The sequence below is a fragment of the Callospermophilus lateralis genome, chromosome 7, assembly GCF_048772815.1.
Source record: "Callospermophilus lateralis isolate mCalLat2 chromosome 7, mCalLat2.hap1, whole genome shotgun sequence".
In the NCBI taxonomy this organism is placed as follows: Eukaryota; Metazoa; Chordata; class Mammalia; order Rodentia; family Sciuridae; genus Callospermophilus; species Callospermophilus lateralis.
The window spans coordinates 130,193,200-130,208,701 of NC_135311.1; the positions used below are offsets into that span (position 1 = coordinate 130,193,200).

At 47.5% G+C, this 15,502-nt stretch overlaps 1 protein-coding gene across 1 annotated transcript in view; it reads right to left on the reverse strand.

Annotated features, from left to right (window-relative positions):
* Window positions 1–15,502, reverse strand: part of Vwa5b1 (von Willebrand factor A domain containing 5B1) — a 36,286-nt gene that overhangs the window by 9,834 nt on the left and 10,950 nt on the right. The window contains exons 8-14 of the mRNA XM_076863278.2: window positions 11,794–11,904; window positions 9,948–10,150; window positions 9,389–9,503; window positions 7,796–7,981; window positions 5,732–5,897; window positions 4,277–4,467; window positions 366–558 (exon numbers count right to left, since the gene is read on the reverse strand). Of these exons, the coding sequence (XP_076719393.2) occupies window positions 366–558; window positions 4,277–4,467; window positions 5,732–5,897; window positions 7,796–7,981; window positions 9,389–9,503; window positions 9,948–10,150; window positions 11,794–11,904 (1,165 nt within the window). The remainder of the gene's footprint in view (window positions 1–365; window positions 559–4,276; window positions 4,468–5,731; window positions 5,898–7,795; window positions 7,982–9,388; window positions 9,504–9,947; window positions 10,151–11,793; window positions 11,905–15,502) is intronic.

Genomic DNA, 15,502 nt, shown 5'->3' on the forward strand with positions numbered 1-15,502 from the left:
CAGAGGATATATCCTTCCCCATGGTGCAGTCATCCCTATGCAAGTAGAACCCAGTCTCCCTTCCCAGGGTGCAGACAACTTCTTTTCTAGGACAACTAGGTGGTATGAGCTTGTCTCCCAGAAAGGGACAGATCCACTTCCCAGGAAGCCAGGACCTGAGGGGGCCCGATAGGGGCACTTGGGCAGAGGATGGATCAGGCTGCACAAAGGTAAGGTTGAAGGGAGAAGGTGGGATTGGTGAAGTCCTCAGGGCAGTGTGGGCCACAACAAACCCTCAGGGGACAGATAGGCATTGGCCCTCTGGGGAATCACAGCCAAGGATTCCTCCTTGTCCCTAGCCAGGTTCTGGACCTTCCTACACTTACCCAAGTCCCCTGGGCTGCGACTGTCCCGAACAGGCTTCAGGCTAGACCCAGGATCCATGAGTCCCCAGGCCTGGGGCTCCTGGCCCAAGAGCAGGAAGGGCTGGCAGCCTTGGGGCAGCAGAGAGGGCCTGCGGGCGCCTGGGCCATGAAGTTTGGGGCCCCGGCTGAGTTCCTGGCCATTGTTCGGGAAGGACTATGGGCACAAGAAAAGGAAGAGGAAGAGGAGGAGGAGGAGGAGGAGGAGGAACCCGAACCAGTGGTGGCAGGACCCTCCTGCCCCAATGATGGTTCTTTCCCTGGGCACTGCAGATCCCCTGAGGCACTGCCTTATCCAGGACCCAGTAACTCATAACTATTACTCATGAGAAATATCAACCAAATGATGGATAAATTCTAAGCCAAAAACTAAAACAAACAAAACATAACCCCAAACCAAAACAACCATGAAAAATCACATACCATGAATGATTCTAAACCTATTTTTTTTTTTCGGGGGGGGGGGGGCGGGGCATAAAGTTTAACATTTTTTATGTGTGTGGTTAAAATTTGTCAACCCTTTTCCTTATGTCTTCCCATATGTCATGCTTAAAAGGTCTTTCCCACGCAAAATATTCTAGAATTTTTATTTTTGTTTGTATGTTTAAATCTTTGAATCACATGAAATTTGTTTTACTTTAGAGACAGAAACCAGATTTTTCTTGATTTTCCAAATGGTACAAACCTCAACACTGTTTACTGAATAGTTTATCCATTGAGTCCCTACAGTTTATCAGTTCCCCACCTCTCTCCCAACACAGATGCCCATTTGGACTTATTTATGAGCTTTCTGTTCCATTTTGATGATTTAATCTATCTATTCTTGTGCTGGTACACACATCAAAAGAAAAGTGGTAAACTGGGAAATAACATTTACAAGATGCATGACAAAGATCATTTTTAAGAAAATGCTCTTATAAATCACTGGAGGAAAAAAGACAAGCTTAATAGAATCATGGGTTAAGGGTGTTCATAAGCAGTTTATAGCAAAACGATCCAATAAACCCATAAAGAAGCTTAGCCTCCTGAAAAAGTAGAGCAATGGAAATTAAAACAATCTAGCAGATTGACAAATACAGGAGAGACCCAGAGTCTCTCCTGGGCTGTAGGTTTGAGTGCAAATTGGTACACACGGTGGGAGAACAATTAAGCAATTATTTAGCAACAATTAAAATGAACAAATCCCTGAGAACCAGCGATTCCACTTTTAGGAATTCAGTCCTCTAGAAATCCACAAAGGCATAAGTATCTATGTGCAAGCACTGTATATTTGTTGCAGCATAATTTGTAAAAGTAAAAATCTGGAAGCTACCAATCTATCGGCAGGGGAGGGTGAATAGGGTTATGTTACATCTGTACATGGGAACCTCACAACACTGAGCAAAAAGAGATTTCTTCATACCAATGTGGAAAGATGTCCAAGATAAAACTTACTTTTAAATATTAAGTTGTGACAGTTCTGTATTTTAATTGTGGTGAATTGTGGTGACCATAAAAGACTTTTGCTAAATCTCACAGAACTGTTCACCAGAAAGAGTAATTTTACTGTATATAAAAAGTGAATGAAAAAGATGTTTAAAAAGTAAGTTGGAGAGGAGTTTGTATGTGTAATTGTTAAAAATATGTGTGTGTGTTGTGCATGTGTGAGACACCCCAAATCAAGTGGGTCTAGACTAGGGGATGGGGACATTTATTTGTACTTTATTCCTGAATGAACTATTTAAGAATTTTTATTCCAAGTGATGAGTGTGTATTATTTTTGTAACTGAAGAATATGAAATGAATTTAAAATAAATTTCAAATTTCTGGGACCTCATACATCCCCTGGTAGTGGAACAGATGAGGAAAACAAAGGCATTTACTATGTGTAACAGAATTTTTTTTAGGTCAACCAGTAACCATGGGGCTTTTTCCTATTAAATATATATCGGGAGGGGGAACGTGCCTCCCCATTAAATAGGGGTGACATTCCTGCATCTGGACCAGAGGTTCGAGGTATAGCACAAGACTATGGGAGGAGGAGATTGGTCACTTTTAGAATGGCCTCCATGAAAGCTGGTACCTGGCCATGACTGTTGGATCTCAAGGGATCCTTAACCCCATCCCCTTCAGAGATTTGGGATTCCTTCTCCTTCCTTTGCCTTCACCATGATCCATGCTGGGTCAGACCCCTGCCCTCACCGTCATCCACACTGGGTTAGAGGGAAACCCAAGTTACTATAGTTTCCACGGCAACAGATGAATCTAAGATCCAGTTCTTCACAGGCCAGAGTCTGCAGGGAGTGTGTGTGTGTGTGTGTGTGTGTGTGTGTGTGTGTGTGAGAGAGAGAGAGAGAGAGAGAGAGAGAGAGAGAGAGAGAGAGAGAGAATGCACATGTGTGCAAGTCAGTTGGGGAGAATCAGACTGGGAAAGAAGTCAGGGGGGTAGCGGTGGGAAGGGGAAGAGATGAGCCAAGGTGGGCCACAAGAGCTTGGGAGCAAGCTGAAGAGAAGTCAAGGGAAGCCAACCTGCCCCAGCTCTCGCCAAGTAAAGCTGCCATCAGATGCCCACTGCATGCTGGGGGCTGGTCAGCACTGTATCCTCCACCAGCCAGTGGCTAGAAGAGTCCTCCACTTGGAGTTGGCTCCCCCAAAATATCTGTTGTTGGTGGTGACTCTATCGCCCACATAGCTACTCTCTCCCTCTCACTGATGAGGTAGTTGGGGCTCAGAGAGGCTAAGCGATGCAGGTGAGGAAGTGTCTGCCTGACTCCCAGGCCAGTGCCTTCCGGTTGCATGGGGTGGTCCCTGGCTAAGCACTGAGGAGAGCTCCCAGGGACAAGGTGGCAGTATGTGGCCTATGTATCTATGGAGGCAAGAAGGGTTGAGGTGGCTTCTGGGATGGGGAAGGGACACTGGGGAGAGTTCATGCCTGATTCTATGGCACCACAAGCTCATGCACGTTGACATGAAGTCCATTCTCAAGGAAATGGGTTAAACCACGCTTTGGTTTAACACAGTGGTTCTCAACTGATGTAGCCCTCCAAAACGTTCCAAGTTCCTAAGTTCTCCAGGGGACATGTGGCAATGTCTGAGGACATTTCTGGTTGTCATGACTGGGGATGTTGTTGGTTTCCAGTGGGCAGAGGCCAAGGGTGCTACTGAACCTTCTATCATGCCTGGGACTGTCCCTCTTCCCCAGCAAAGAATTATCACGGCCATGGTGCTGAGGTGAGAGACCTGATTTCAGGAAACACCAGGTGGCCTTTCCACCCAGCTCTGACTTGAAATCCCCTCTGACCTGGGTGAATGTCTAGCTGCTGAGATTGGAAGAGAAGCAGGGGGGAAAGTGGAGCTTTCAAGACAGAGGTCCTGGGTTACAGTTCCCTGACAGGTTGCGTCACTCTGGGTAGGCTGCTTTACCTCTCTGGCCTCAAATACTGTGTGTGCACTGAGTGGGAGTGATTGGACCCCAAACTGCCTCCTCTCCCAGATGTGCTGTAAAATCTAATGACAGAGTAGATGCAGATAAATGTGCCTTGCCAACTGGGAAGTGCTGTGTGCAGAGAGCAGGTGATCTCATTGGTAAGTGAGCATCATTATTAGACGGTGTCATTAGGGGTAGGACAGTTGAAAAATAGGAGGAAATGGCTCACTCCCTAAGCTGGTGGCTACCTAGTCCTTGTAGGTAATTGGTGATTATCTTTTAAATGGAAACTTAGTGCTGTAAATTCAGATAGATCTGGACTCTGTATTCTATCCATCCATCCATCCATCCATCCATCCATCCATCCATCATCATCTATCTATGTGATAGACAGGCCCTCTCCTTGTGGCTCAGCTCTCCCCACTCATGGTCCCCCCTAGTTCCTCACCAACCTGCCCTGCTGGAGTACCTGCAAATCAGCCGGCCACTTCTGGGCGTCGGGACTGGTCTGATTGGTGAGATCCTGCAGCTTGGCTTTTCGCAGTGGATGTCTCCTGGCTGACATTGTGGGGTCGCTGGCCGTGGTGGTCCTTGGGCAGGTCTTGTGGTTGGAGATCTGGTTGGTGCTGTATGCCCTCCGTCTCCGGGAGGGGTCCATACCTAGGCAGGGGCAGTGAAAGGGAGCTGTTAGGGTGGAGGACAGAGGGGAAAGAGGGGCTTGGATACCCCTTTCCTACTAGGAAACATTCCAAGTTCCTAAGTTCTCTATTGCTGTATCTGCAGGTGCCTCCCTGGCATCCAAAGCCTTGCCTCATCTAGCCTTCATCTGTCCTCCCAATGACTCTCGCTTCTGTCCCTTTTTGAAGGTCCAGTGCGCTCCAAACTGTATGAGAAGCCAACCTGTATCACTTTTTAAGTATCACACCTCCACACCTTTATCCAGGAAGTTTCTGGAACCTTCTCTCTTTACTCACTTCTAAGAACCCAGTCCCCACGTGCAGTCTTTTTTATACTTGAGGGAATGTTCTCTTCTCTCCTTGGCTGCCCAGAGTTGTGGCCTCTGTTGCTCTGCTTCCATCAGAGCAAAGGCCAACGGTATCTCTCTCTCAGATGGAGAGGTAGGTCCTGGAGGACGGTACCATGTGTGTGTCTCCTGTGCCTTCATCTTGTGCTTACTGCCTAACTTTATTGAGTAATTGATAAATGACCTTTGAATGGAAACAAAAGCTGAAAAGGGACTTAAGAGATAGGTCTAGACTCAATCTATGCTCTGGCTACCTCCTTCAAGCTCTGAGAACTTAGCCACATTGCTTTAATTCTCCAAATCTCAGTGTCTGCATCAGTAAAATTGGTATAATGGTACCTCCCTCTGCAGGCTGCTAATTTTTCATTGAGATGGTTTTTATAAAGTGCTTTGCAGCTAGTAAGTTATAAGTGTTATATGAGGTGTCCCTAAAAAGCTTATGTCCCCAAAAAGCTTGTCCCAAAAAAGCTTGTGTGTGAGTCAATTCAAGAAAGTTTAGAGGTGAAATCGTTAGGTTATGAGAGCCTTAATCAGTGCATTCATCTCCTGAGAGATTAACTGAGCGGATAACTGTAGGCAGGTCAGGTGTGCTGAGGAGGTGGGTCACTGGGGGCATGCCTTTGGGGTATGTATTTTCCCCTGGTGAGAAACATTCTTTCTGCTTCCCAATGGTCAGGTCCTGAGCTGCTGTCCTCTGCCACACCCTTCCACCCTGATGTTCTGCTTCCCCTTGGACCCAGAGCAGAAGAGTCAGCCATCTATGGACTAAGACTTCTGAAACTGTGAGGCCCCAAATAAACTTTTCCTTCTAAAATTATTCCTGTCAAGTCTTTGGGGATCAGTGGCTAAAAAGCTGACCGAAACACTGAGGTGGCCATCATTATGAAAAAGGGAGCATACCGCGACTAGAGGTGGAGTCACCACTGAAGGGCCTGGTCTCTCTGGTTTTCCCTACACTCTTGGCACTGTCTCCGCTGTCTGGGCCAAGTCCCTCCTCCTGAGACTGGTAGAAGACAGAGCTGCTGGATTCCTGGGAGTGCAGCATGCTGTACCTTCGCTTCTTGTCCTGGAGGGAGAAGAGGAAAAAGGGCCAAGCGAGGCTAGATGTCAGGAAGAACTTCCACTGGGTGGCAAGGGGTATGGGTGGGAGTGAGGGTGGGGTTTCACCTCTGAGGAGCCACTGGAATAGGAAAACTTGTTTGCTTAAGGAATTGAGGCAAACTTCTGTTCAAGAGCTGGAGAATGGGACTATCTTTTCATATCATTTATGTTGCTGATGTTTTAAATTATTGACTTTGTTCATTAAAAATTTAAAAAATGTAATTCTAAATGTCATTCCTATCTCCTAATAGGTAACCGAAATGAACAAATGTTCTTAATTTCATTCTTCATGGTATAAATGTGTGTGTGTGTGTGTGTGTGTGTGTGTGTGTTTGTGTGTGTTGTAAAATACATTGACTTTGAGGGTCATTTTGGTGTTTCATGAAAACTGGACCATATCACTTATATTTATCAGTATCTTGACCTTTGCACTTAAAACATTTTGGAAATCCTGTATATCAAACATTCTCTTTAATATTCGATGGTACCACATTCCACCATCTTTATTGTTAATCATTCACTTTGTGAATGTTTATTTTTGCCACCGTAAAAATAGGTGGTCACAAATCCATTAAATCTCTTTCATTTCTCTGAGTTAGAGTTCCAGGAGTGGGATTCATGGGTTGAGAGGTTTATCTATTTTTAATTTCATTAGTTATTTCTAGGTTGCTTTCCATGAAGTTTGTGGCAGGTCATGTTGACACCGACAGGTGAGGGTACTCTTTATCCAACATCTGCCAATGTCATGGGTACAAAGGACGAATGAATTTGATGACTTTATAGGGTTCCATAAGGTGGGAGGGTCTGATGATGCTCTGCTGTCTTTCAGACCTCCAAGGCGGGCCTAGGTTGCACAGAGGCTTGGATAGCATCTTGTCTAGCATTTTTTCCCTGCAGTTGAACAGTTCGCTCCTGGCAACACATTAACATTTGCCCTGACAATGGCTCTTAAGAAATTCTATAACATGCAAACATTTGGAGATTTCACATAAAGTTCCAATTTCTCTTGGAAACACATTTAATACAGGCCCACATACAGGTCCTGCACGGCAGCGGTTTGTTAGAGCTGAGTAGGAGCTGCTCAGATTAGACAGGGCTACCTGGTTTATCATAGTTCTCACTATTCCTTATTGCCTCTCCAACTGTGAGTTCAGTGATGACTGCTGTCCATTATGTCATTTGCCCCTTTTATTTTTACAACAAATCCAATTTATACCTGCCCAATCACCCTAGGCATTGGGTTTGTAACTCCTTCAATCAAGATGAGAAGTTCTTTAAAGGGTAATGAAGAGACCCATTAAAGAAGGTAGGTAAGTGAGAAAAGAGCTTATCAGCCAATCTCCCACATTTTAGCACAAATTTTCACTTCCCTTTGAGAAGTTCTTTGCTTTTATCCCACTTCTGCCACCAAATACAAGGGAATTATCCATAAATAAATAAAACACAAGCTCATCTAAGGAGATACGAACTGCTAAACGTTCAAAGAAACTTGAGTGTAGTTGTTCTTGAATGGAAGTGTCCACTGTATCATTTAGGGGAGGTGATGTAAAATGCAGATTCCTTGACCAGACCCTCAGTTATTCTTATTCAATAGTCTTGGGTTGGGCTTGAGCTTTGCATTTTAAACAAGTTCCTCAAGTTGTTCTTCTGAAGGGGCTCCTGAGAACCACACTTGGACATGGTGGCGCCCAACTAATCAGTGTCATCATGACCAAATGCCCATGGCCTCGCAACTATACCTACAACTTAAAACCCTGTTCCAGTTAGTTCCTAGAAGAGATGAATAGTCTTAGCCGCTAGAGTGGTCTGTGGGCATGGGTTCTGGACTCTCACTGGCTCCCTGGAAATTTCTAGAATACTTACAGATCTGGGATTGGAGATGTACAAGGAGGCATCACACACAATGCCATACCCCACCAACCGTTCTCCAGGGAAGAGGGAACTGGTGCTGACAGGTGAGATCAGGACCTCCGTGGTCTCAGGGAAGACCCACTCCACAGTCACGTCGCTCAGGACTGGGGCCATGGCCTTCTTCAAGGATTTGACCATCTGTTGGAACACAGGTGGGATGGATGAGTGGGCAGGGGTTGTGCAGACAAGGGACATAAAGACTGTGTGGATATGAGCTTGAGGGGGTGTCAGCAAGGAGGAAGTGACAGCAGGCCTAGGGTGGCTTGTTCAGCAGTAGACACACCTCTGAGCCTCTTAGACTCCTGGACTGTCGGGACTGGGATGGATATTTGCTCTCATCTTCTTTAAGGTGAACGTTTTATAAAAAGGAGAAAGTCTGAGGCTCAAAGTCTGGCTATGGCTAGCTCAAGGGAACATGGAAGGCTGAACTGGATAGGGATCTTGGGAAAGTTAATTTACCTCTCAGGGCCTCAGTTTCCCCTTGCATTGAAGTGGGAGGTGGTAGCTGGAGGGCTCTAAGAGACACCAGATTTGAAGTGTCTGCCATGTGCCAGGTGTTCAATGGATGACAACTGTGGGTTAGTGTCTCCTAGACTGATTCCCTTTCCCAGAGAACATGATTTAGGAGTTGTGGTGGCTGTAGGTACATCCTCAAATCTTCCTTCCAGAAAGACCATGACATTTTTTGCTGAAAGGGATGTAGGTAGTTTGGTGATAGCTTCCAGATCCAGTGCTTTAGCTTTTGAGCCAAGAACACACCTCTCCTTGGAAGCCCTAGACCAATGATTGCAGAGATTCTAGTGCCTGGGCAGTCTTTGTTCCAGAGCTCCAATGAGTTGCCTAAGACTTTTCCAGAACATCACAATTGGAAGCTCCTGCCCAATCTGCTCCCCCCGCCCCCATTTCCTTTCACAGATGGTGGATCTGCCTCAGTGTTAGGGTTTGGATTTGAAAGCTCCCCTGAAAGTCCATGTGTGAGACAGCGTAGGCATGTTCAGAGGTGAAATGATTAGATTATAAGAGTTATAATTTAATCAGTGGATTAATTCACTGACTAATGGATGAATTCACTCTTGCTTCCCCCTCTCCTATCTTTCAGAGATGTAACCCCAGAATAAAACTCTTTAATCCATTCTGTCCCTTTTCCTGGATTTCCTAAGGGTTGGGTTATTTGTGACAAGTGTGCCAGAAGGAAGAGAAGATGGCAGCCTTCTTAGTCTCTGAGTCCTTTAGAGTCTTCTGAACCACTGTGGTCAGGATCAGAGGTGTGGCCAGAAAAGACTCCAAGCTCAGCTCCAAATCTATAAAGGTGGCGGCTCCTTCAGGAGCCTCAATCCTGTCTGGCCAGCGGATGGAGCGTGTGATCCAGTGGCTGGAGACCAGGGGACCTAGTGTCCTGGGGCTGCTGCAAGAGTTGCCTCCGTGGCTCCCACTGGGGTGTGTTGTGGCCTGGTGCAAAACTCAGATTTAGGGTGAAATCCCACTGAGTTCTCTGGGTCTCTGAGATTCCAGCCCCGGAGGAGGCTGGGAGGCCCCTCTACCTACCTTTGGTTGCAGCCGCTCCCCCTCTATCAGGAACTCAGAGCTGCCCTTGGACACAGATGCCAGGCCTTTCACCAGACGGTGGCAGACATTGGGTCCAATTCCAAAGCTATAGCACCTGGGGGACAGGGACAGAGAGGCTGCTACTTGCCAGGCCCTCTGGATCCTTGCCTCTAATGGGGAAAGAGACAGAGCCAACTCGGAGCTGGTCCTGTCTTGGGGCAGAGGCAAGGGAGAAGGAGGAAGGACCATCCACAGTGCGCTCTCTCTCTCTCTCTCTCTCTCTCTCTCACACACACACACACACACACACACACACACACACACAGCTCATCAATGCTGCGCGGTCAGCACAGAGTCAAGGCCACCTGCTTCTAGGCTGCTCCCTGGGGCTCACGTACAGAGGGTTGTGGGTAACTGGACCCTCCTGAACTTCTGAGAGGAAAAGGCCAATTTGAAAGCCTGAAGTCAAGCCCTGTGGGACCATGGGCCTATCTTCTTCCTCTAGCATTTTGCACATTTTCTCCTGAGTCTGGCCCCCACCCCTGGCAGCCTGGCTGACCTGGTGGAGAAGGCGTGGTTTCGCACCAGCTCCAGCACCTTCCCCGTGTTGCTGACGGCTCCGTCCGTGATCAGGAAGAGGAGTCGTGGGTGCCCTTGGTGCACCGGCTGCCGGAGGATCCACTTGAGAGGGGAAAGGATGTTGGTGCCGCCCATGTCAGCCCGCATCCTCTGGATGTTATCACAGGCCAAGGCCAGACTCTCCTGCAGGGAAGGACCATGGCAGGGACAGACAGTCCCCAGGGTCACTGTGTGGCATGGAGACTGAGCCACCTCCAGGATGAGGTCTTTGTTTCAGCCTCGGGAAGAAGAGGGGGCCACTTATTTTCTGTCAGCCGCCCTCCACCAATGTCTGAAACACCACCGTTTGTAGTGTATTCTCTCGTGTTGTCCTTTCTGGGCTCCACTTTAAAAACATAAGCCCCCTTTGAGAAAGGTGACATGCTATACCTCTAATTCCTCAGCATGAAGGACGTTCCCTTTTCTGATGAGGAAAGCAGGCCCTGTGGGGGAGGGGACACTAGGCTGGGAATCATCAGACTTGGGTACTGAACCTGATTCTGGCACCAACTCCCTATGACACTTTGAAAAGAAGATTGTTTCCCCAACTGGGCTTCAGATTTCCTCCCTTCTGGACCAACACTGTGGGACCCAATTGGCCAGGATTAGGGACACAAGGTGGATATCTGCAGTAAGAGTGGATTCCCCCGGGACACATAGTCCTCCTGTCCCCGGCTCAGGAAGATGCTCTCCCAACCTTCGAGCTTGGGAGGGGGCTTCTTAGCAACAGCCTGTATCCAAAGCCTTAGGGTGGGTGTGGAGGCTTTGAAGAAGCAACACTAGAAATTCCTCCCAAGGGAACCATGGAGCATGCATGCAAACCCTACCATACAGAGTCAAGGGAGCCGGAAAAAATGGAAACAACATGAACGGCTGACAACAGGGTTCTGTGAAATAAGTCTCAGGGCATCTGTGCGATGACAGGCAGCCTTAAAGTTACGCTAGATTAATACTTTCTGGCACAAAAAAATACGTTCATGATAGAAGAGGAAGAGTCGCTTATGGAACTGTATGGAGGACCTAATCCTATCTTGATTGTGAATGCCTAGAACGAGGTCTGGGGGGATAGAGATGAGGCTCTTAATGGTGTTTTCTCCTGTTCTTTTATCTGAGAGATGAATCGTAGGAGATGGAAAGCGACTGATTTTTGATGATATTTAAAAATTATGGGACAATCAATGCAAATTAGCCTCGTATTTTCAAAACTCAAAGTTACTCTTAGTAGAAGAGTAGCCAATATGTCTTTTCTTCTTTCCCCCCTCCCTCCCTTCCATGCTTCCATTCTTCTTCATCTCCTTCCTTCTTCACCTCCTCCCTTTCCTTAGCTCTGGGTAGATGCTGCAATTTTGGATGTGCTGCGGGCCGGGCTCCTGTTTCAGATGGCAGCTTGGGCCATCTGCAGCCCCCATGGCCACTGTTCACTCTCCACCTTCACTGTCCAGCCCTTTGGCTCCTCCTGTCCAGCCCATCATCCCATGAGACAGGCCTCAGGGAGTGGCAGGCCACAGACATGTTCTCTCTCTGCCTTCCCTGGACTCTACCTCTGTGCACTCACGTACTTTGCCCAGTGCGTTATTTTATTCTGAGGAGGAAAGATGTCAGAAGGCTGAGACGTCAGGAACCGCCTAAGCAAAGATTGTTTCTCCTTCGTTTTCTGCCCCTGCCTGGGCTGTCTGTGAGTGGGCAGGTGGAGTCTGGCCGCAGGGTTACCTCCTCCTTCCCTTTCCCTCCTTCCCTCTGTTCTCTACCACCCACTGTCCTCCTGGCTCCAGCTTCCCCCTCTTTACCTCATTGTAGGTCTGGCTGGAAGGGAAGAGGGTCTTAAATGTGGATCCAAACCCAATGACATTGAAGAGGCAGGTTGGCAAGAGGCTCTTCAGGGCCACCAGCATGGCCTCCTGGTAGGAGAGAAAGGGGCATTCAGGATTCAGGCAGGGGCTACGGCCACTCTGCCACCACACACCAGTACTGCCATTCCCATCACCGGAGCTGCCTCCAACGGAGCCTGTCACCCTTTGCACCTATCACCTCCTTCTCGCTCATGTCCCAAAACTTGCTGATTCTGACCAGAGGCTGGACTAGAGCCACCATCATAAAACTTCTCATCCATGCAGCAGGTCTGACTTCTCAAAGCCACTCTATAATAGCTGGCCATCTCCATTTCACCTCTCAGTGACCCGGAGAGGCAGAGAGAACAGGGAGTACCCACTCCTTCTGCCAAAGCAAAATAGACATCAGGGGAAGAAAGTGGCTGGTCCAGGTCACACTGTGGATGGAATGGCTTCTGGCCCTCATCCAAGGCCTCTGCATCAGACTTAACTTATCATGAACCAGGGACAAGTTCCTAGGGACAGTCTTTTTAGCTCCTATTTGTTAAATGCAAAAGAGGTACTTAGGTACATTACCTCACTAATCTTCACAGTTGCCCTTGGAGCTGGGCACATTATTGTCCCCAATTTATAGAATAGAAGATTGAGGCCCAGACAAGTCAAGTGACTTGTTGGTGAACATCCAGTAAGTAAACAGCACAGCCAGATTCAAACATGAGTCACCTTGGGGCTGGGGCTGGGGCTGTACCTCAGCGGCAGAGCGCTTGCCTAGCACGTGTGCAGCACTGGGTTTGATCCTTAGCAACACACATAAACAAACAAAATAAATGCATGCTGTTCATCTACAAGTACAAAATAAACAAACAAACAAACAAACAAAACAAAACAAAACATGAGTCACCTTGTCTCCAAAGGCTGTGCACAGGGCAGAGTCTATATCTCTGGAGCTATCTAGCACCAGGAGGCCTTGTAAAGTTATATTGAAAAATTAATGACAAAGGTGGCCGTGGAGGTGAAGATGATGATAAGTGCAATGATAAACATCAAGCAATTCCTGTGTACCAGTCACTTCGATTAGCACTTCAAGTTATAATCAATTTAATCACTCTAACGTATATTATAGCATAGTGGCTGAGGTGATACGCTTCAAAATTCAACTGATCTGGTTGTGAATATCACCATTACCATTATTAACTTTACCTTGGGTGTGAGACTTAGTGTGGTGCAAAGTAAAGATCCAGCTAATGGTCATCACAAGCAACCCAATGAGTTATATATTAGGATTCATACCTACATTTTACGGATAAGGAAACCGAGGTTCAGAATGGTTAAGAAACTGCACTGGATCACCAAAGCCAAGAATATGACCATGATCTTCAAAACATACCTCTGAAGACCTGTTTGTGTGAGTTCTGCCATGGCACAGAGTGCAGGAATGAAGGTCTCCCTTTCTCCCTTACATGCTTTAAGGATGGCACCCCATGGATCTCAGAGCAACAAGCCATCTTACTCCAGAATCCAGAAAAGAGACAGCTGCCAGTGGATTCTGTCAATGTTCACCTCCTTCCAGGCTCTGCAGACCCAGAACCCTCTCCCATCCCCCTCTGCAAACACTGGCGTCCCCTCAGCCTCTTCATTGCTTGTGCCAATGCATTTTGTGTCTCAGCAAAAGAACTCAAGATCTGCTCTTTTCATTAGCCACTAATGTCTATTCCTGCTAGCAGGAGACTCTGCTGATTCATACAGATTGTCTCTGCTCACACCTATTAGAATTTTCAAATCTATGTTTTTGGCAGCAAGTGGCAGCTGAAGAATGAGACCAGCTGCAGGAAATTAAATTGGCTGAACTTTCTCCTTTGGCATTGGCTGTTCGGATTTCTACTCTCTCCCTCCTCCCTAAGCCTAGTTCACCCTGAAACATTGGCTCAATGGGCCACACTGAATGACTCAGGCAACCTCAGTGGGGGAAAGGGAGTGTGGCCCTTTCTGAGCCTTTCTCTGACAGGGTCATGTTTAGCAGAACATGATTGCACCAATGCAAAGCCATTTGCAAAAGGGTGACCTTGGACTCAGTGAGCTGAGCTGGAAAACAGCAAGGGAGACTCCAAGAGGGAAAGGAACTGAAAGGAGAGCCAGGGAAATTTATTGTCAGAGAGCAAAGGCTGGAGAGGGCTTTAGTTCAGGAAGTAGATTTCCACTTATAAACTGATTCCATTTAATGAAAGTAACTTCCTGGAACACGGGGGTGAGGGGGATATAGAGACTGAGTCTAGGCTTAGCAGAAAAAGAAAATGACACGATCAATTATTGATGTCTTCCTGGGAGAGGGGAGCAGAGGGACATGTGACACACAGGGGCCCTCCCTGAATTAATCCTTCCTTCTCAGGTTATGGAAAGGACAAATGAAAGCTACAGCTGAGAATCCATTTGTCCAGAGCCACACAGCAACTCAGTGGCAGCATGGATCCTGGCCCCCAGGCATTGCTCTTTCTACAAGGCCACACAGCAGAAATGACATAATCAGAGAAGAAAGCTTTTTTTTTCCTTTTTAAAGATGGGTTTGCATGTATAATTCCCCATCAGCAGCATAAGAAGATGAGCACTGAGGCAAGATACAGATGTCTCAGTCTTCCTCACGAATCCTGCGATGCTGAGAAAACCACTTAGCTTCTTGGGTCCTCAGTTTCCTTACCTGGTAAACAGAGGGAAAAGGGATGAATCACTCCCTAGGGGATGCTTTCGGTTTACTCTCCTGTGATGCCCTAAGGTAACTGAGGATGTCTTATCCATCCACATGGCTGTGGCATGGAACATGGAGAGCCGTGAGGTCCTGGAGTGTGGCTTCGGTCTTCCAGCACCTCGGACAGCTCCCGGTTCTCATGATTGCCTTTGGAGGTGGGTGGGGTGAGAAGGTACCAACCAGTCCTACGGGCATCCTAGGGTCAAGATGCCACAGATAGGACCCTGGGTCTCATCTATGATTCCTCTGTCAAACCTCAGGACAGAGCCCAGGCACAGCAAGCCTGAGGAGCTAGCTGGCCTCCCCGATTCCGCCGAGCTCCTCCTTTCCTGGCGTGGCCTGTTGCCCTGGAAACAAGAGCTTGCTCCAAGGACGAACTAGGGCAGGAGGGGTGAAATTTCAGGTGACACTCTCTTTTGGTTCCTCATCTTTGATTCTCCTGAACTATAGCTTACTCAGCTCCACAAGCAGACTGGGAGCATTTTAGGCATACACAGAGCTAGGCCCCACAAGGGGAGAGAGGCAAGAAAGATCTGGCCCTTTCCTTGAGGAGTTTGTGACTCCAGAGGGGGCTACACACACCTGCGGAAGTCAAAATACAAGGGGGCTTTGGATAATAGCAGAATCAAGATGAATAATCTCTTGCGGGGAGGAAGCTTCTGGATGGGCAATGAGTGGGTCCCACCACTCTTTCTCATACTCCCCTGGGGGGAGCTCTCCTCCGCAGGGAGACCCAGCTCTCAAGCAATCTGACTGTTTAGCAGGCCTGTGTCCCTCACTTGACTGTGTGTTTGCATTCAGATGATTTTCCTGATGACCAAGCAAAGGGCTTTGCACACATTAGGCATTTGGGAAAAAAAAAAAAAAGAACCAATTATTATTATTTTTCCCTGATTCCTCCTCCATGACCAGGGCTGTTTCCCGTGA